At 42.5% G+C, this 19,690-nt stretch overlaps 5 protein-coding genes across 6 annotated transcripts; 3 read left to right on the forward strand and 2 right to left on the reverse strand.

Moving 5' to 3' along the window:
* Positions 1-91: 91 nt before the first annotated feature.
* On the forward strand, positions 92-1,073 carry LOC133839591 (G patch domain-containing protein 4). Its single transcript, XM_062271208.1, has one exon. It carries the CDS (start codon positions 152-154, stop codon positions 980-982), a length of 831 nt encoding a protein of 276 aa, XP_062127192.1. The 5' UTR covers positions 92-151; the 3' UTR covers positions 983-1,073.
* On the reverse strand, positions 981-2,221 carry LOC133839590 (probable rRNA-processing protein EBP2 homolog). The gene is made up of 3 exons (XM_062271207.1): positions 2,061-2,221; positions 1,917-2,000; positions 981-1,862 (listed from the first exon to the last, which is right to left on the reverse strand). Exons 1-3 carry the CDS (start codon positions 2,124-2,126, stop codon positions 1,089-1,091), a joined length of 924 nt encoding a protein of 307 aa, XP_062127191.1. The 5' UTR covers positions 2,127-2,221; the 3' UTR covers positions 981-1,088.
* A 464-nt stretch (positions 2,222-2,685) lies between these two features.
* On the forward strand, positions 2,686-5,474 carry LOC133838645 (protein zwilch). Its single transcript, XM_062269815.1, has 5 exons — positions 2,686-3,877; positions 4,044-4,117; positions 4,182-4,683; positions 4,745-4,999; positions 5,062-5,474. The coding sequence occupies exons 1-5, from the start codon at positions 2,830-2,832 to the stop codon at positions 5,127-5,129; spliced, it is 1,947 nt and encodes a 648-aa protein (XP_062125799.1). The 5' UTR covers positions 2,686-2,829; the 3' UTR covers positions 5,130-5,474.
* A 221-nt stretch (positions 5,475-5,695) lies between these two features.
* On the forward strand, positions 5,696-11,640 carry LOC133838642 (chaoptin). Its single transcript, XM_062269808.1, is given in 16 exon segments — positions 5,696-5,982; positions 6,193-6,429; positions 6,485-7,198; positions 7,271-7,446; positions 7,644-7,778; positions 7,875-8,094; positions 8,154-8,763; positions 8,822-8,952; positions 9,009-9,265; positions 9,333-9,474; positions 9,537-9,895; positions 9,955-10,378; positions 10,442-10,588; positions 10,590-10,684; positions 10,741-10,927; positions 10,991-11,640. Coding segments are annotated over 16 exon segments (4,017 nt in total). The 5' UTR covers positions 5,696-5,979; the 3' UTR covers positions 11,171-11,640.
* Positions 6,843-18,433, reverse strand: LOC133838643 (probable 2-oxoglutarate dehydrogenase E1 component DHKTD1 homolog, mitochondrial). 2 transcript variants are annotated; one of them, XM_062269810.1, is made up of 12 exons: positions 18,186-18,433; positions 16,167-16,296; positions 15,817-16,009; positions 15,535-15,754; positions 15,248-15,409; positions 14,376-14,449; positions 13,550-14,317; positions 12,984-13,401; positions 12,583-12,906; positions 12,330-12,518; positions 12,180-12,265; positions 6,843-12,112 (listed from the first exon to the last, which is right to left on the reverse strand). In XM_062269810.1, exons 1-12 carry the CDS (start codon positions 18,316-18,318, stop codon positions 12,008-12,010), a joined length of 2,802 nt encoding a protein of 933 aa, XP_062125794.1. In that variant the 5' UTR covers positions 18,319-18,433; the 3' UTR covers positions 6,843-12,007. The 2 variants fall into 2 exon arrangements, with proteins under 2 accessions (XP_062125794.1, XP_062125793.1); XM_062269809.1 differs by having other exon boundaries at positions 15,817-16,012.
* Positions 18,434-19,690: the final 1,257 nt, after the last annotated feature.

Consider the following 19,690-nt stretch of genomic DNA (forward strand, 5'->3'; position numbering starts at 1 on the left):
CCAAAAATGCAACTCTGTTCATGATTGAATCATTATTGCAACCCTGCGTTAGCTTGGCAGTCACATGTTGCCGCAACGGCAACACGCTGCTACTCGTTATCGATAAACTTAAATTCTTGTTTACGATATCAAAACAAAATCACATTGTTAAATGGATTTTGCTAAGAAAATACTAGGTAAATACGGCTGGAAAGAAGGCGACGGCCTAGGAAAAAACAACACTGGCATTGCAGTGCCGCTGAAAGCCAGCTTAAAGTTTGACAATGCTGGCCTAGGCGTTGATCGTGCCACAGAATTTAATGATCACTGGTGGGAACGTTGCTTCAACGAGGCCTCCTCCAACGTGAGCGTACAAGTGGAGGAGAATGGAAAAGTAAGCACTGGACGTAAGGCGGGCGAAGAAGCCGTGGAAATATCCACAAAAGGTTACTCTGCTCGCAAGCTAAAGAAAGCTAAGGATCAGCAGCGAGATGCAGAAGGTGGTGCGGTCTACGAGAACTTTTTAAAATCAGCGCTGCTCACCCAAGAGGGCGGTGAAGTGGTGAACACAGATCGCATCAAGGTCGATGACATTACTGTCTCCAAAGTGCATGTAATGACGGATGAGGAGTTGTTCAAGGCTTGCGGAGGACGCACCGCGCACAAGGGAGCGCGTCATGGTTTGAAATTGAGTGGGAAACTCGCACGCGTGGAACAGCAGGAGCGAGAGATGCTAGAGAAGCTGCATGGTAAACGAAGGGATCCCGAAAAAGAAGAGCCAGTGAAGCTGCAGGACAAAATAAGGGAGCCCGAGCCAGAGGAGCCAGTGAAAGTGAAAAAGAAGAAACTCAAAAAGAACAAGGCCGAGGTTGAAGAGATTGCAGATGAAGCGACGCCAGTTAAAACGAAAAAACGCAGGCAAGTCGAAGCTGCGGAAGAGGAATCCTGCGAGCCCAGCAAGTCTAAGAAAAAGAAAAAGAAGCACAAGCAAGCGGAAGAATAACTAGCAGAATTTCTTTTGTTTTCTTTTAATGTACATACAAAGTGTATTTAGCTTGTAATAAATCTAATAAAACTACGTTTGGGTCACTTAATCATAACGCTGATCTTTACTTTCTTCCCTTGGCTTTAATGCGTCGCGATTTACCCATTCGCTTGTTCACCGAGGCACCAGCTTTGACGCCACGTTGACGTCTTGTTGACTTCTCCGCCTCGAGTCCGGCGGCCGAGGCTTTTGTGTTGCGCTTTTGTCCCTTCTTTTTGCCACCAAAGCCGAATTTTTTGTTGCGTTGTTTCCGTTTGTCAGCGGATTGCTTCTGCTTCGATTCCAGCGCCTTGGCATCCTCGAGGAAGTCCAGATTCTTCAGCTTGCCCTTTCGGAACTTTTTGAGCTTATCCAGCATCTCCTTCTTCTCAGCTTCACGCTGTACCTTAGTCTGCTTGGCCAGCATTTTGCCCATCTTGCGCTGTTCGCGTATTTGCTTGATGCGTTCTGATTTCGCTTGTCCTTGCTGTTTGGCCATCAGATTGGATCGCACCTTCTGCATGTGTTCGTCGGATTTGGCCATCTCGGCGAAATAGTCATCGGGACGACGTGTCTTAATGCCCAGTTTGTGCAATCGCTGTATTCCCTCGACCACTGCGGCTTGAGCTTGACGATGGAAGAGCATTTCGCGTTTGAAGTCATTCAACACGGGATCCTCTTCGGGGCGTACATAGGGTATCTTGGCATTGCCCTTGAACTGATTTGCGCGCTTCTGTTCGTGTTTCTCCAGCTGAACAGCCAACTCCGGAGCAAGAGGCGCCAGATCGTTAACCATGTCTAAGCGTTCTTCCCAGGGAAGATCTAGACGAATGGCTTGTGCCTTGGCTAATAGCTTTGTCTGCAAATTCAAAATATTTAATATGTGCACCTGTAACTTTTTGGTTTTACTTACAATATCATTGATTTTGACGCGTTGTCCGCCAAATTCCACATTTAGACCCGGTTTCAGCTCACCACGCTCGAAAGCGGCTTGCAGCTGTAAAATACATTAAATTCTGAGTACTGGATTGTTTCAAACTGTGTCGGCCTAACATACCTCTGCATCAGAATTGTCATCTGAATCAAATTCGGAGCCACTGTCTTGTAATTCAAAGTCGGACATGATGCTAAACTATTTAATAAATGAAAATGCTGATATAAAAACAATATCAACACGTGCGACGATGCGACTGACCAGTGTGATCGCAAATTGTATTTTAAATTTGACCAAAAGTTTGCGCCATACATGGCCACACTGGCCTAAACAAACTGTTATCCAAACAACACACAGTGTTTACATATCATGGTTACGTAGCATTCAGCTTACCACTATAATCAATTTCACATTATTATTAACGTTAACGAAATTTATGTTTTTATTTATATAGATGTAATTAAAATGAATTATTTATTAAGGGAATATTATTATTAGCGATATTGAAAGTTGTGTTATTAATTTATGGGCTAATGTTAATTGCATTGGGATGTTACCTATTAAAAAATGTCTGTTAAATTTGAATGAGAGTCGTATTTGACCCTTTTTTAGTAATTCATAAAATTAACCTCAATTATATTAATTTTATTAAAAATAAATTTTATTTCAAAATTCAAATTATTTAGAACATTATTCGAAAACTGAAGAGTTGCAGAAAATAAATTGCCAGTGTTTATCACTATGAAAATGTTTTGATTTGAATGGCGTAATGCAATTCAAATGCAAAGAAGAAGAGTTCCCACACAATTCAATTTGATTTGCAAGAAATAGTTTACGGCCGAACGTTCGAATTTTTATTTTACTTAAATTATTTTAAAGAGCGCTGCATTAAATGTCGAATCTAGCGAATATATATGCAGAGTTACTGCGCAGATATGGTGATCACTATACAATCACATATAGCGCGCCGCCCAGTTATTTAATTCGATTAATTGGCGCGCACGAAGCTGCTGGCAAAATGATTTACGTCTATAATGAGAATCGCAAAGGCGGCACCACCATTTCAACGACGCCAACAAAATTGTTAATGCAATCGGAACGAGAACGTCGTCCTAATAATGGAGTGGATCTCGATCTCACTGGCAGCCCGCTGAAGGACGATTGCGTTGTGGATGCCATTGGTGATTTATCTCTTGCCGACTTGAACATTGTTAATCGGAATCCTTGGCGCCAGGATGAGGAATATCATCGCGGCCAGCCAGTGGATAAAGCCCGTGCCATTATCTGCAGTGAACACTTTCAGCAAGCCGGTGATGGCCAAGGATCCGTTTGGTTTCTATGCGATGGCAGCGATCACAACCAAACAATGTTGTTGCAATATGAATTCAATCCAAAGCATTTTTCACGCGGGATTGTCAGCTATGCTGGAGTTCTTCCATCATATATGGTCACTTCACAATCGCTGGTGAGACAACATGGCATGGCTGACGCGTTGGAGACCTTCATTGAGAACTGTTACCAGGTGAATCCCTCGATGACGTTGCGCTTCAATTGGTCCACAACAGCTGCGTTGCCGTTGCTAGTCGATCTGAGTGCTGGCAATTTGGTGTTGAATCAAACATTTCGGGTCAGCGATTGCGGTCCTTTGACCGATGACTTTATGAATCAGCTGAGAATATTGATTTATATTAGGGAAGATATCCTCAACTATCACAGCGATGAGAAGGCGGGTCGAATGCGTGATCCTGTTTATCGTTGTGGTAGCGGCATCGATATGGACGAGCTGCGTGAATCGATCAATAAGACAATGACTGAGGTTTCTGGTTTTACGGACGTCTTCACAGATGGGCATGCGGAGAACGACATTGAGGAGGTAGTGCAGCAGGCCAAGCTGCGACGGGTTACCGATTTGACCGACAAGCTTTGGGAGTTGCTAAAATGTAAGTAATGAAAGTACTATGTAGATTTTTTAAATTAAATTCTAATGGGTTTGTAATGTATACTCTTCTTTCTCTCTATATTATATATTAAATAAATTTAGTTTTAACAATTATCTTTTTATTGTGCGGTAAACAACGTTTTATAAAATAATTCCCATTTGTTTAGGTTGCACTTCGTATAAGGATCTGAAGATTGCCTTCAACATGCTCTTTCAATGCGCTGTGCGCTGCAACATTGTGGTAAATTTAAAGATCCCTTAATACCATGACCATACAAGTCTCAACTTTTATTTTACTGTGACAGAACATGCCGACCAACAAGAATCGTTTGGCTGAAATCATTTCAAATCTGGCCAACAGTCGCTTGGCAATGCCTTGCCTTAGTGGCGCCGAACCCTTGGAATTGCTGTTGGAGATTGGGCTGGAAAAGGTTTACAAGGATTATGAGTTTATCTTTACGGAAAGCAAAATCTGCAGCACCAGTTTGCTGAAGGGCAGCACTACAGCAGCTGCAGAAACTGATGCTGGCAATGAGCTGCCCAAGCTGCGCAAGTCGCTTCACAATGCTGTGCGAGGTGATACTGCACCCAATGGCGCTGGAGCTGGTGGCATGCGGAAAACGCTGTTGCATCATAGTGCTGACAGCAAGCAGGCGGCTGGAAAATTTCAGAATGGCGATGATGGAGGATTTAAGAACAGTACATTTGATGAAAAGGACAGTCTGATGTCGATTTCAAAGCTATTTCAAATACATTGCACGCTGGAGCACATTCTGATGATACACATTAATTTGAATTTGCCAAATGGTAGGAGAGAAATAGAATTTGTTGACGATTTGTAACTGATTTAATCTTATATATTTAACAGTCTATGCCGATGTCTGCACTCAGTTGTTAAACAAATCACCGCGTCAATTGGAGTGCATTGATGATCAAGTAAGCGATGTTGTTGACATTCAGCTGTCTGCTCATTATGTGCGCGAACATTTGGACGGCAAGGATCCGCACTCACGGCATATAACCATGAAGTCGAGCAACAAGTTTAGGGAACTAACAACCACATTCTACTTCAATCTCGAGAACATTTGTCCACCTGATTTGGTGCAATGCTTTCAGTCTGATGGTGAGTTTCAAAGCCATTTAAATAGTTTAACAAAGCCATGTTAATTATTTCACATTTTACAGACAAGGAAATGGTCAAGGAGCGCACGTATCATTCGTGGCTATATCGGAAAATTCGCACACTAAAGTAAAATCAAAGCGCGGTTGACATTGTAAATGTTCACATGAGATTTGAAAGTATTTCGTGCGTAATAGAATTATAAACAATTTGTACCACCAATTGTCACTTGTTTTACAACCTGCTTTTCACACGGCGCTGCCCCAAAATCATGCTCAATGCGAATTCCTACAAGTTTTAAGCCGTTGTGTGCTTGCTTGCTGTGTGGAGAAACTCATGTACTTTGACTGGGTATCAGTCATGCATGAGTATTGCCTTGGATAGCTCAAGGCTTGGAATCTTTTGGATTTAGATAGTAAGCACCCGCGTTCCAATTGCTGTCTCTGTATGTGTTTTGCTTACCATATTCTAAACAAAATGCACAAAAAAAAACAGCGAGGAAATGAGCAGGCAATCAGGCGTAAAGTAATGCTATAAATCGGACCACATTTGTGTCTGGCCCATTGGCCAAGAGGAGGAGCACAAGCAGAAGGTGGTCGACTGGTGGCCATAGCGAGTATCCACGAAATGTTACAATCCAATTAGGCGTCTTGGGCCACTTGTACTGTTGTCGTTGAATGCTTAACCCGATTGATTTTCAAGTCTCAGACGTGCGTGGAACGCGCTGCGGTTCGGACGTGTTTTGTGGTTGTCACTAGCCAATACTGGGCTAAAAACAAAAGAAAACCAAACGAAAAAAGGAATTTTCAACTTGAGTTTGAAGCCTTTAAAGTGCCGCACCACATCCTTAGCAGGAGACACAAATTGAAAATTGGAATTTTGAGTCGCCGTCGCAGCAGTTTTCGCAGTCTTGAAGCCAAGCTATATAGAGTTAAACCAGTTCTAAATGCCAATTATCGCGAGTGGATAATCTAATTAACAAAATGGTGTGTGAGATATACAAATAAAAATGAAAACACAAGATTTATTTAATCTTGTAAAGGATTAAGGACATTTGATACTCGCTGCTGAAATAACCTTAAAAGTGCAAAGTGAAACCTCACAAAAAGCCTTTGTTCTTTTTCCTTCTGAGTTTTTTTTAATTTTCCAAGTTCTGAGAATTATTTCCCTGTGTTTGCTTTCTTGGGGTCTTGCAGGGTCTTGAATTCTTCTTCAAATTTGGCTATGCCTTCCTTACCATAACGCTGATCATCATGATCTGGATGTCCTTGGCGCGTGCCTCGATGTTCAGTCGCGAAACGGAAGAAACTCGTTATCCGCCGTGTACTTACAATGTGATGTGTACGTGTTCCCAATCCTCGACAGATCTGGGCATTGTGCACTGCAAGAATGTGCCGTTTCCCGCATTGCCACGCATGGTGAACCAATCGAAGGTGAGTAAGAGGAAACTGTTAAGGAAATTACTGGAGCAATCGGGTTTTGTCGTAGGTTTTCATGTTACACATGGAGAATACGGGATTGCGAGAAATCGAGCCATATTTCCTGCAATCGACAGGCATGTATCGCCTGAAGATATCGGGCAATCATTTGACTGAGATACCCGATGATGCGTTCACTGGCCTGGAGCGTTCGCTGTGGGAATTGATATTGCCACAAAACGATTTGGTCGAGATTCCTTCGAAATCACTGCGACATCTGCAGAAGCTGCGTATTCTGGATTTATCGGATAATCATATAACGGCCATACACCATGATTCGTTTCGTGGCCTAGAGGAATCGTTGCAGAGTTTGATACTAGGCGAGAATTGCATTTCCATGCTGCAGTCGCACAGTTTTTCGGGTCTGCTCAATCTCGAGACGCTGGATTTGAGTGGGAATAGTCTGTTTGAGATAGATCCCAATGTGTTTATTGATGGGATGCCGCGTTTGACGCGGCTGTTGCTTACGGATAACATTCTCTCGGAGATTCCCTACGATGCACTGGGTCCGCTAAAAAGTCTGCGTACGCTGGACATTTCCCACAATGTCATCTGGTCTTTGAGTGGTAATGAAACGTATGATATTAAGGCCAACACCAAACTGAATCTGGACAATCTGCACTTGGAGTACAATCACATTGAAGTGCTGCCACCGAATTCGTTCAAATATTTTGATACCGTCAATCGCACCTTCTTCGATGGCAATCCGATACACACACTGCGAGTGAGTCGCATCTAAGAATTAAACATGATCCCTGATTGATATGATATAATGATATGATTTATTATTCATTAGGATGATGCATTTAAACCTGCTCGCATACGCGAGATCTATATGCGTTATTGTGGACTGACGAATATTTCGCCGGTGGCCTTTGATAGTTTGGTGAATAGTCTGCAGATTTTGGATCTGTCGGGCAACAATCTAACCAAGTTACACCACAAGCTGTTCAATAATTTCGATGTCTTGAGGTAAGTGGTTGGAGACTCAAGCCTAATCGGATTGGCTGGCGCCCGCCCAACAGCGATGTGGGGCTTCCCCTAAGTGTGTGACCTGCTTTCGAAACGGAAACGTGACGAAAAAAAGGGGAAATGAAATAAGTAGCTAACCAGCATTTTGCTTTTCCACTTTTCCTTCTCTCTTTTTCTCTCTCTCTCTCTTTAAACAGGGTCATCAGCATGCGTGACAATAAGATCAAAATCCCGAAGCCCACAGAAACCTTTAATGCCATGCATTACACGTTGCTTAAACTGGATCTGAGTGGCGATCGCAATGATCCAACCAATCTGCAAACGTTGCGCAAGTAAGTGACCCCAGCACAAAAAGAAACAATCCTGTTCCCCGCACCCCTTATCCCAGCAAATCGTATTTTGTATTTATTTGCAAAAAGTATGACCAGAATGCGGAACATGCGATCGCTGTCCATCTCACGCATGGGTTCCTCCTCGGTGGGTCCTGAGGACTTCAAGGACTTTGGTGTCGAACTGGAGGATCTGCAGATAACGCGAGCGAGTCTCTCGGGCATACAATCGCATGCTTTCAAGCATGTACGAGGATTAAAGCGTCTGGACTTTAGTGAGAATGGCATTTCTAGCATTGAGAATGATGCGTTCCATGAAGTTTGTTTTCAGTTAAGAGTTTCCTTTGACTCCTTTATAATTTATGCATTAATTTGTAGATTGGACACTCGCTGATCTCGTTGAAGATGTCGCATGGCTACTCTGGCAGTGCTTTGCCTGCAGAGGCATTGAGACATCTTACTTCGCTGCAGGAGCTGGACTTTAGCAATAATCACATTAGCAGCATGAGCGATACGAGTTTTCATTTCCTGAAGAATCTGCGATTGCTGGAGCTGCACGACAATCGCATTGAGCAGGTGCTGAAGGGCACTTTCCAAGGCGATATACACTCTAAGCTGGAGGAGATTTCGTTGCGTTTCAATCATTTGACATCGATATCGCAACACACTTTCTTTGACTTGGAAGCGTTGCGCAAACTACAGTTGGATGACAATAAAATCGACAAGGTCGAGCGTCGTGCATTTATGAATTTGGATGAATTGGAGTATCTAAGTTTGCGTGGCAATAAACTAAACAATCTGGCTGAGGAATCTTTCCAAAATCTGCCCAAACTCGAGATTTTGGATATGGCTTTCAATCAGCTGCCAAACTTTAATTTCGATTACTTTGATCAAGTTGGAACGTTGTCCAATTTAAAGGTGAATGTTAGCCACAATCAGATCCGGCAGCTGATGTACAATTCATCATGGAGTGGACGCAATGAGCATGGTAGAAAGAATCACGAATTATAAATACTAAAAGTTGCTAATAATCTTTGTTTTTAAAGGCGGCATGTATCACTCGAATATCAAGATCTTGGATCTGTCCCACAATAACATCTCCATTATCTATCCTGGCTATTTCCGGCCTGCTGAGATTTCGTTGACCCACTTGCATTTGGGTTATAATTCGCTCATGGTGCGTCTTTCTAAGTAAAAAACTTAATAGTTTACTAAATATTGCCTTTCTCATAGAACACCACTCGAGATGTGTTTGGCAACATGCCGCATTTGCAGTGGCTTGATCTAAGCTACAATTGGATACATGAACTGGACTTTGATGCCTTCAAAAATACCAAACAACTGCAGTTGGTCTTCTTCGATCATAATTACTTGACCGACATTCCACAGGATATCTTTAAGCCAGTGCAAGGATTGCGCATTGTGGACTTTTCGCACAACAAACTGCGCGGTTTGCCCGATAATCTCTTCTACAATGGCGGCATGGAGAAGTAAGTTGGGTTAAACAAATATTTGTAGAATATATGATATACGAGTATATTTTTTTAATATTTGCAGATTGGATGTCTCGCACAATATGCTACTGAAGATACCATCCTCTTCGCTCTCCAGTTTGGCTGCCTTGACGCTCTGCGAACTGCATTTGTCCAATAATTTCATTTCCACTATACACAGCATGGATCTGTCGAACAAGTTCAGAGTGAGTACTAACAGTCCTCGATTTAAAAAAAAAAAAAATTTATTCTTCTTCATCTCTTTCAGTCCCTTCGTTATCTAGACATCTCGTATAACTATTTGCTGCGAATCGATGATGCTGTCTTTGCCACAATGCCCAAATTGGCAGTTCTCGATCTCTCCCACAATCGTGATCTTAAAGTTATGGATAAATCGTTTATGGGACTGGAAACTTCACTAATTAAGCTCGGCTTGGAGAATGTTTCACTCAGCACAGTGCCTGAGATACGTTTGAAGTATCTGCGAGAGTTCCGTCTGGGCTACAATGAACTGCCTTCCATTCCCCAGGAGCTGGCGCATAACATGAGCAATCTGCGCATGCTGGATCTCTCGAACAATGACTTGACCAATGTTCCTCTAATGACGCAATCGCTCCCACATTTGCGGTGAGTAAAACAAACTTTATTTTAATTTTAAATGTAATTTATAATTGTTTATTTTACAGCCGTCTAATGCTCTCAGGAAACCCGATTACCTCGCTCAACAACAACAGTTTTGATGGCGTCAACGAGGATCTCGAAATGCTGGACATCTCCAACTTCCGTTTGCATTATTTCGAGTATGGTTGCCTCGATTCACTGCCCCACTTGCGTTCCCTCAAGCTTACTGCCTATTCGCACCTAGAGCACTTTAATATTCCTCATTTGCTGCGCCATCATCACAATATCAGAGAGCTGTGGATTGAGGCACCGCAGCCTTTTACACGCATTGTCAAAAAGGGTTCGGGACCCACGCAGGAAATGCAGACAGTACAGCTGGGCATGCCAACAGATCTGCTGCGTGAAATGGAAGGACATCTGCCATCAAAGTTGACAAACATTACGTTTAGTGGGCCGCAGTTTACGAATATTAACGAGCGCATACTTAGAGTGAGACTTTTTTTAAAAGCTTTCTTAAATATTTAATTACATATTCATCTCTTTTAAATTTAGGGCATGCGTTCTCCTTACCTGTACATGCAATTGTTTAATACTTCACTGCAAGCCTTGCCGCCAAACTTCTTCAAGCACATGGGGCGGGTACGCAATATTTCGCTGGACATACGCTATCACAATCGCAATTTGAAAAAGATACCAAATCCCAAACACTGGCGCAGTGCCTTATCTGCCGAACAGCGTCTTCCTAACCGACCTCAAGATGTCTCACACGGATCTCAACTGCGATTGCGATTTGGGGTGAGTTTAGTTAATCAAGTGATGAACCATTTGCTCATTCTGTCTTCTTCCTTTAGTTGGGTGGAGTTCTGGCAGCGCAAGCGCAGACAATACATCTGCTCCTCGCAGACTTGGACCGATACAGTTTTCCGCACGTTCATGAACTCACCGTGCCAGGTTTATGGACGCCACAATTGCGATGATCACGACGACGATCTTCGCGAGACGCGTTGTGATAACAAAGGCGGTCAACAGCTCTTGGAAGTAAGTGCACATGAATTGATATCAAAGTGTTAATTAACTATAAATTTAATTTATCAATTGCAGGCTTTGAAATTCGATCTGGAGTGCGGTTGGGACAATGCCAATTGTAAAGAAACAGCCCTGATTGTAATAGCCGTGTGCCTGGGCTTTGTGTTTTGGATGTGACTTCTGTACTTTGCATATAAGACGTCCACCGACTTTTACGATATTCTAGAGCGAGTCTATGGCAGGCAGGTCGTCTAAGTTGGTTGTGTTTCCTTTGGGAACTGGCCTAGTTGATGAATTGTGCCTGACCATCTAGAAATTAAGCGTGATGAGACTTTTTCTTACCTTCTTACCTTTTATTTTCTTCGACGACTCCCTTACTAGCACTGAACACCCAGCGAAGTTGCTTTAGAGTCCACAATTTAGAGTCCTTGGCCAACGCCTTATATGTAGGAATCCTCACCTCACCTCACCACATACCTCATTCCATTTCAACTTTATATACCATTTGTAGTACTTAAAATATTTGATATTACTTAAAATAATTGAATTAGTTTTCTTTTGTATTTTATTGTGCAATTTTCTTGTCTATGTTATCCACATACGTTAATCCTCCGATTTATAACTATATACATTACTTAAGTTAGGTCACTTCGCCGCTTAAACAATTCCAATTGAAAGTCTGTAAAATGTTTCATAAACATAATAAATATTTACGGTAGGTTAAATAGACTTTTCTTTACATTATTTTCCTTTTCCGCTCTGTCACAAATTGTCTAGCATTAAACCTTGCAATTTTTTATGGCCACGAGCAGCAACAGCAAATGATGTACCGTGGACACAGTGGCAACAAACAATTAAAAACTTTGCCATAAAGTTTGTGACTTTTCTTCTCTTTTTTTCCATACGATAAATTATTATGTAATGCCCCCCCACATTGAACTTTTTCCAGGCCTTGTATACATTTATTTTTTCCTGGTTTTCCCTCACTGTTGTTGGTTTTTTTCGGCAGTTTTATTGAGCTAAAGTACTTTGTGATATATGCTATGGAAGTGGAGAAGGGGATGGAGGCATAAGGCAGAAGGCAGCGACTCCCTAAACTTCAAAGGGGGCGGCGACAACCTCAGCAGCTTCCTGTTTATGCACTTTGCCAATGCCAGTGGCTGGAGTTGGTGCCTCAGAGCGACCGCAGTATTTGAGCTGTGTGTGTGTGGGGGCGAGTTGTTGATTATATTATAGCATAACTCGGTAAATTTGTTTGCCTTACCTGCTGCCCAATTAAATTTTCAAAGCGTGGCTGCACAAATGTCCAGGCACCCATATTGCGGTGCTCCTCCTGGCTCCAAATGAACGCTGTATTAAAGAAGCAAAGAAAAGCGTAAAACAGAAGGTTTGCAGGTTTATGACGAGCACTTACATTGCACGTTGCCGTATTGCGCCAGCTGGGCTTGCAGCTCCTGCACGGGGAAGGGACACAACGATTCCAGACGCACAATGGCCGTATCGTGAGCCTCTCGCTTCTGTCGCTCCTCGACCAGATTGTAATAGTGCTTGCCGCTGCACAAGATGACCTTGCGCACCTGTTCCGGTTGCACGGTGTTATCTCCTGTAATGGGTACAGAGTGAGTTAAGAAAAGGGAAGCCATAAAACGACAGCTACTGTATTGTACCTAGCACATTGTGGAACATGCTGCCCGGCTGGAAGTCCTCGTGCGTTGAGGTCGCTGCCGACAGACGTAGCAGAGTCTTGGGCGCTATCACCACCAAAGGCTTGCGGAAGTTGCGTGCCAGCTGGCGACGCAGCACATGATAGTATTGGGCAGGTGTTGTGGGGTTCACCACATGCACATTGACGCCATCGCCATCGGGCGATGTTTCCTTCGAGTCGCACAGCTGCAGGAAGCGTTCGATGCGGCACGAACTGTGCTCGGAGGCAACGCCATCGTAACCATGTGGCAACAGCATGACCAGTGCATTTGAGTCCATCCATTTGGCTATAAATAGATTGAGCAGTTGATGGGGGATAAATTGAGGATTTGATGTAGCAAGTCATGCGAGGCAGTTTACTCACTTTCGCCCGAAACTATGAAGGTATCAATAATGATTTGGGCACCATTGGCAAAGTCACCGAATTGCGCCTCCCATATAATCAGATTCTGAGGATTATCAATGGCCATGCCATATTCGAAAGCCAGCACAGCCTCCTCGGATAAAATGCTGTGAGCCAGCTCCAATTTGCCACCGTTGCCGCCTTCGATGTGATTGAGTGGAATGTACATTTCGTTGGTCTTCTGATCCACCAGCATGGCATGGCGATGGGAGAAGGTACCGCGTCCCACATCCTCGCCACTGATGCGTACATTGTGTCCCTGGTACATCAGACTGCCAATGGCCAATGCCTCTGCTGTGGCCCAGTCGATTTTGTTGCCTGCCTCTAGCTTCTTGAGGCGCCCTTGGATGTGGGTCTTGAGCAGATGCGGATGCACGGACTAAAAGCAAAAGGAAGTAAGTTATGATACTATAATTACGTGTGCTAAGATTTTTTAAGAACAATAATATAACAAGTTGGTACAAAGTTGTACTCTATGTAAAAGAAAGTACAATGCTGAGAGGTCTAGGAGACTGTAGCCAACTTACAAAGTCCTCGGGATAGGCCACGCTCTGCTGGCCAATCCAGTGCAGCAGACCATAGTCCAAGCCAGTGTCCCAATAGGTCAGTTCATTTGCTGGTGCCGAGGTGAGGCCAGCCCATTGCTTCTCAAAGAACGAGGGAGGCGGTACGTAGGTGAGCGCCAGAGCCAGTTCCTCGCCCAGATGAGTCATGTACTTCTCACGCAGCTGCTTGGCCTCGTCTTTGCTTAAGACACCTTCTGTGGCCAATTTGTCGGCATAGAGATCGGGCACAGACTGACGCTGATGAATGATTTTATAGATCAAGGGGTTGGTAAACGTTGGGTCATCGACCTCATTGTGACCCCAACGACGGAAGCAGTTCATATCGATGAAGATATCCTTGCGGAACTCGCGCTGATAACGGAAGGCCAAGTTGGTGATGCGTGCCACAGCTTCGGGATCATCTCCGTTGACGTGGAATACAGGCGCCTGTATCGACTTAGCCAAATCGGAGGAGTAAGCAGATGAACGTCCACGCTCTGCAGGCGTGGTGAAGCCTACTTGATTGTTGACAATGAGATGCACGCTGCCGCCGACTTCAAAGTGCGGCACGTAGGCCATGTTGAGGCACTCCTGATTGATGCCCTGGCCGGCAAAAGCGGCATCACCATGGAGTATCACATTGACCACATGTTGGCCAAAGGGTTGAGCTGTAGCCGCGCTGTCGAAAGCGCCTTCGCCGCGAGTCTGCTGCTTGGAACGTGTCTTGCCCATAGCCACAGGATTAGCTGCCTGTTCGAGTGAGCGGAATGAATGTGTAATCCTTTCTAATACAAATTTAAAGACTTACCTCCAAGTGAGAGGGATTACGTATCATGCTAAAGTTGATGCTTTTGCCCAGCACTTGCAGCTGCTCCGAAACATCTGCGCACACAAGATATAAGAGTTTTGATTAAATTACGCATACGCAGCGTGTGTTCGACGAACAACAAACAAACGAAATAGAAAACAAGTAAGAAAGCTACAGTCGAGTGTACTCGACTGTGAGATACCACTACCCATTTTGAATGAAAGCAATATATTTTGCGGTATTATTCTCAAAATATACCAAATATACTACAAAAATACTAAAAATTATACCAAATGGTATATGTGGTATATCGATATAGTACCGCATTCAAAATATACCATAGACGGCACAATATACCAGATTGTCAGCCAAAGCAACTCAGACCCTAGTAAGTAGGCGTTTTGTCCATACAAAAGTATTTCATTAATAACTTCGACAATTTCTATCTGATCGCAACCAAATTTTCAGAATTCATAACTAATATAATAGTTATCATACACACCAAAATTCGTAACTCTAGCTTTAAAATTACGCTTGTTAATCGATTTTTGATTTGCGGGGCGGAAGTGGACGTGGCAAACATAACAAATGCTGTCGAAAAAATTATAGCTCTATCTCTTATAGTCTCTGAGATCTAGGTGTTCATACGGACAGACGGACAGACGGACAGACGGACGGACGGACAGACGGACAGACGGACATGGCTATATCGTCTCGGCTGTTGACGCTGATCAAGAATATATATACTTTATAGGGTCGGAGATGCCTCCTTCTACCTGTTACATACATTTCCTGCCGGCACAAAGTTATAATACCCTTCTACCCTATGGGTAGCGGGTATAATGAGAAGAAGCTAAGAAACTTGAACTTACGGAAGTGAGTTATGACGTCGGACATGGCCTCGACGTTGTCGGCAAACTCTGATGTGCCGCTTAGTTTGCGAAAAACTTTCGCCGGTCGCATGTTGAACATTGCCGCTTGCAGTGAGGTGCGTCCTCGGTGGGGCATCGCCAGAACCACATGCTCAACGTTTGCTGTTGTCATTGTTGTGGTGGGCGCCATAGGTGGTCGAAGTAGAACATCATTTTTGGGGTTAGAGAATCGTTTAAGTGCATGCTGAGACCCAGCAAAATATTGTTGAATTCAGTTCTTAGCTCACCTTGCACACTGTCGCGCAGTAGCTGCCAGAAGAAGGCCAACATGGACTCGGCTCCTTCGCCGCTATAACGCTTGACTGTGGGAAATTTGAGGGCCATGAAATTGTCCCATGCCTGCGACTTAATTAGCAATTCGGCAATTTCGCAGCGCTCCGTCGACTGCAGCTGGTGTTCGTTGAGTGTCTCAAAATTGCGAGCCAGCCATTCGCGTTCCTCAGTATCCTGTACAAGGAGAAGGGGGGTCAGAGGTCAGCTATTTATGTACTTATTATATGGCTGCTTACCTCGATGTAGGCAAACTCAGCGCTCGCTGCGCTGCCGCAGTAAATGTCCCGCAGCAGCTGCTCCAGCTGGGCAACATTTTGGACATTTTGGCTGCCACCAGAAGATGCCGCTGGAGCACTCAAGAGGTTGGCGGTGCGCACCGCTTGCTGCGTCTGCAGTCCATAAAATGCGGGATTTAATTCCTGCAGCTCGCTGCTGTCCAACGCACACACAAACAGAGTTGACAACACACAAAAGAATGAAAATATAAATATAAATTATATGTTTCTGCTGTCGTTGCTACTGGGATTGCTTGCTCCTCGAATGGTGTGGGCGAGGATTGCGAACGGTTTCTTTTTTTGTTATTTACCTTTCGCTGTTGGGCTCTTTGATGCTGATGGGATTTACTGCCGCCAATTTGTGTCCGTGCTGGCGAAAGGCCTCGACCCAGCGATAGACATTACCCTGAGAGTTCCTTGCCAGTTTCGCTTCTTCCGCAACTGCAGAGCCAAAAAAAAAAAAAAAAACATGCGTAAACAATATAAATTTTCTCTCGCAGTTATAAATTATTAAAAAACGAAAGAAAGAAAAACGAATTTCTGTTGTGTATTGCCACATTGTGCGGCCTTTTGAATTTATTGGCATTTTACTTTTATGGCATCTACATTTTGAGCTTAGGCTTTAGGTCCACTGCTTGACCTCAACCATTATTTGAGGTATATTCCCACTTCCGGTTACCGTGACTACTGTGCTAAACAGTCTTAAATTGTATTTACAATTTAACGATTTTTGTCGATTATGTTTGTCTATCAATTTAGTTACAGCTACCATTAATTGCTCTATGATTTAGAAGGGTATTTAGGGTTCGTTGCCATAAAGTACACATATATAGGCTGGCTATATATATTTGATATGTGCTCGTATGTGTGAGATATGGTTCTGTTCGTTTTATTGGGTTTTTTTTATGGCCTTTTATTTTTTGTTGGGCCAAACCGTTGATAGCTCGTTTCTTGCTGAGGTGTTTATGTGCCAACATATTATCCTGCCTTAAAGGATGTGCAGTCGCTTAGGGATTGCTTCTATGTACACATAACCAACGGATCATTGACAGTGCTTTTGGCCAGCTTACTTGGAAATGCATTAAAACTTGATTTGCTTAACAATTTATGCAATTTCTTTGACAATATTTTTTGGTGATAAATCAATTGAAGGTCATGCAAGCTCTCCCTTTGCTGGGACACACACACACACACAATGAATGATGTATTATATTTGTGGCGAAATATTTCCAACTCGAGCGTGTAAATATTATTGAACTGGCGTCGCAAATACCCAAAGAATAATGGCCACCGGACAGTTATGCATGGCAGGGACAACAACAGAGCGAGAGAAAGAGAGAGAGTGTGAGAGGGGGAGCAGAGGAAATGCACAGGAAGGATGTGACTGAAATCAAAAGAGCGCCAGTAGTTGAGGGCAATACCAGTCTGATTGGCATGTCAAGTGAATTAAAACGGCACAATGGTCCAGAAGCTCACAACTCGCAACTGATGACATTCAATACAACAGCAGCAACAAGAGAAAAACTGTGTTGAAGCCGTAGGATAAGTCTTCAAAGGGACTGGCAAACAAGTGTCTCTGGTGCAGTCAATATCGCACCAAAGGTGAGTTCAACTTCAATAACACTCCCAGGCTTGGATGTTAATAGGTCAGACGAGTTTCCTGCTGGGATAAGTCTGTTACCCAGGACTGAAAACTCATTGTGTTGCTGTTGCCAAATTGTGTGGCCTGCTAAGGCATAAATCCAATTTGAATATTTGTTTCCTTTTTGTGTTCTACGTGTTTTACATGGCATAGTTTCATTTTAATTTATACCAAAAGATACATTATTAATGCCTACTACACTAAAGCAACGTCTGGCGACTCGCAACAGGTTGCTTCAGACATGTTGCAAGTGCGTGTGTAAATAGTTTGATAACTGCAGGCAAGCAAACGAACATGTTTGAAGTGTGGCTGCTGCTTGTCCACAACAATTTATTGTGTTTTGTTGTCGTGCTGTTGTTGTTATTGGCTTGTGGGGTGAAGGGTTTGCGGCTTCACTCAAATACGCATTGATAAACTGCCCGGCGGCAACAAGAGCAGCTTGTCCATTGATTTACAACTACACTTGCACTACAGCAAAAAGTTTCAGTTCGCTTTAAACGTTTCCACTGTTTGTTTGGCTGTCGTTTCACTTATCAGAGCATTTTCTGTTTTTGTTAATAATGATTGTTATCTCACCGACAGGAAATTTTATAATATTAGATTAACTTAGCACAGATTAGCAGCATTCACTTTCAGGTACAAGTTTATAAATAGTATTTTTGTTGTTGTTATTCTTGGCTGCAACTACCTTCAAAGACGCGCTTGGCGACCGGTCGATAGCCCCAGACGCCCTTCTTGCTGTGATAACTGCGGTGTGGGCGTGTCTGTGTGCCCACTAGGCCGGCAATTTTGCCTTCCGAACTCACAAAGTGACGCAGCATTTTCGTTATTTAATTCACACAAACAATATAAATAAGTTTTATTTTGTATATAGTATATACAGCAGCTTCTTCCTTCCGCAACTTTGCCGTTGTCAACTGCAGCTGCTCGCGCTCAACCCAGAACTGAAATTCATTTCCAACGCCTTCTATTTAGACCCCCTGGACTTAGCAGCTATGCTGATAACAAGCCGATCAGCAGACACAATTTGAGACAAACAATCACAATTTTGTTCTCTTCTTGACGCTCTTTCTAAGTAAAAAGTTCTCTTCGCGTTCTTAATGCGTAGCATTTTAATGCTAACTTTGCTCGCAGTTGTATGTTATTCTCACTCTCCTTTCAAAATGTTTGATGTGACTTTAATGACCCGTTGTGGTTTTGTTTGATGCAACTTAAAGCAACTCGTTAATAAATTATAATGCATTGCATACTTTTAGGCTGGGACTAATTAACGACGACATTGTAAACCGCATTTGTTCACGCCAAAATCATAAATTTAAAATCACAAGTATAGAATTTTTAATACATTCAAAATAAATTGACTCTGCATATACAAATGTATTTATGTAAGAGGAATATGTGTGTACCAAATTTACATATTTACGAATTTTGCCAATGATAAAAATAAATCTTTGTTGTGAACTAGATACATATATTTAAGTAGAAAATAACATATATGTTTGTTATTCATTATTGGACTATTTGCGTTCTGACTAAATTATTTTTATCTTTTTAATTATCAGCTGTGTGTTTCTTTATAATTTAAAAATTGATCAACTTTCTAAACACTTTTTATTGGCAATATTTTATATTTAATGCCTTTCAGTGTACTTGTACATTTTTAGTAAATATTGCATTTAAAGCCAATTTTGTACTTTAGAATTTTTTATTTCAATCCAATTAAGACAATAAAAGTTGGAAAAACAAAAACTTTGTGCTTGCTATTTTTTTTTTAATTCTTATTATTATTTTATAATAATAATGATCATTGTGTTTTAAAATAAAGTTGAACTTTAAAATTGCAAATTTTGAAGTAATTAAAAGTTAGTAAACAATGCTTTCTAAAACATTTTCTGTGAGCAATATTCAATTAATAACCTCGGAAATATCGTGCTTTGTCAAGCTGTGAAGCGAATGCTGTTGTCATAATGGTCTCCACACTACTAATTTTATGCGACTCCTGTTATGGCAAATTTTCATTTCAAAACGAAATTTTATGGAAATTGTTTTTGCGATTTTCGTCGCTTGTCGAAATGAAGTGCAATTGTTTACGTGTGTTGTTTTCATTCATAAAATGAAAGCCCAAGCGGAAGTGCTGCGTTGTTGAAAATGATGGCTCATTGTCTATAATTATAATTGGTCACTGTGGTGGTA

This window comes from Drosophila sulfurigaster, chromosome 2R (genome assembly GCF_023558435.1).
Source record: "Drosophila sulfurigaster albostrigata strain 15112-1811.04 chromosome 2R, ASM2355843v2, whole genome shotgun sequence".
Taxonomy (NCBI): Eukaryota; Metazoa; Arthropoda; class Insecta; order Diptera; family Drosophilidae; genus Drosophila; species Drosophila sulfurigaster.

Coding starts and splice junctions, on each gene's coding strand:
- LOC133839591 (XM_062271208.1), top strand. CDS start 152: ATGGATTTTGCTAAGAAAATACTAGGTAAATACGGCTGGAAAGAAGGC.
- LOC133839590 (XM_062271207.1), bottom strand. CDS start 2,126: ATGTCCGACTTTGAATTACAAGACAGTGGCTCCGAATTTGATTCAGAT. Junction 2,001..2,060: donor ATGACAATTCTGATGCAGAG/GTATGTTAGGCC, acceptor TGTATTTTACAG/CTGCAAGCCGCTTTCGAGCG. Junction 1,863..1,916: donor GCGTCAAAATCAATGATATT/GTAAGTAAAACC, acceptor TTGAATTTGCAG/ACAAAGCTATTAGCCAAGGC.
- LOC133838645 (XM_062269815.1), top strand. CDS start 2,830: ATGTCGAATCTAGCGAATATATATGCAGAGTTACTGCGCAGATATGGT. Junction 3,878..4,043: donor GCTTTGGGAGTTGCTAAAAT/GTAAGTAATGAA, acceptor CCATTTGTTTAG/GTTGCACTTCGTATAAGGAT. Junction 5,000..5,061: donor GCAATGCTTTCAGTCTGATG/GTGAGTTTCAAA, acceptor CACATTTTACAG/ACAAGGAAATGGTCAAGGAG.
- LOC133838643 (XM_062269809.1), bottom strand. CDS start 18,318: ATGCTGCGTCACTTTGTGAGTTCGGAAGGCAAAATTGCCGGCCTAGTG. Junction 15,410..15,534: donor ACTGCGCGACAGTGTGCAAG/GTGAGCTAAGAA, acceptor CAATGACAACAG/CAAACGTTGAGCATGTGGTT. Junction 12,266..12,329: donor GCAATACGGCAACGTGCAAT/GTAAGTGCTCGT, acceptor TCTTTAATACAG/CGTTCATTTGGAGCCAGGAG.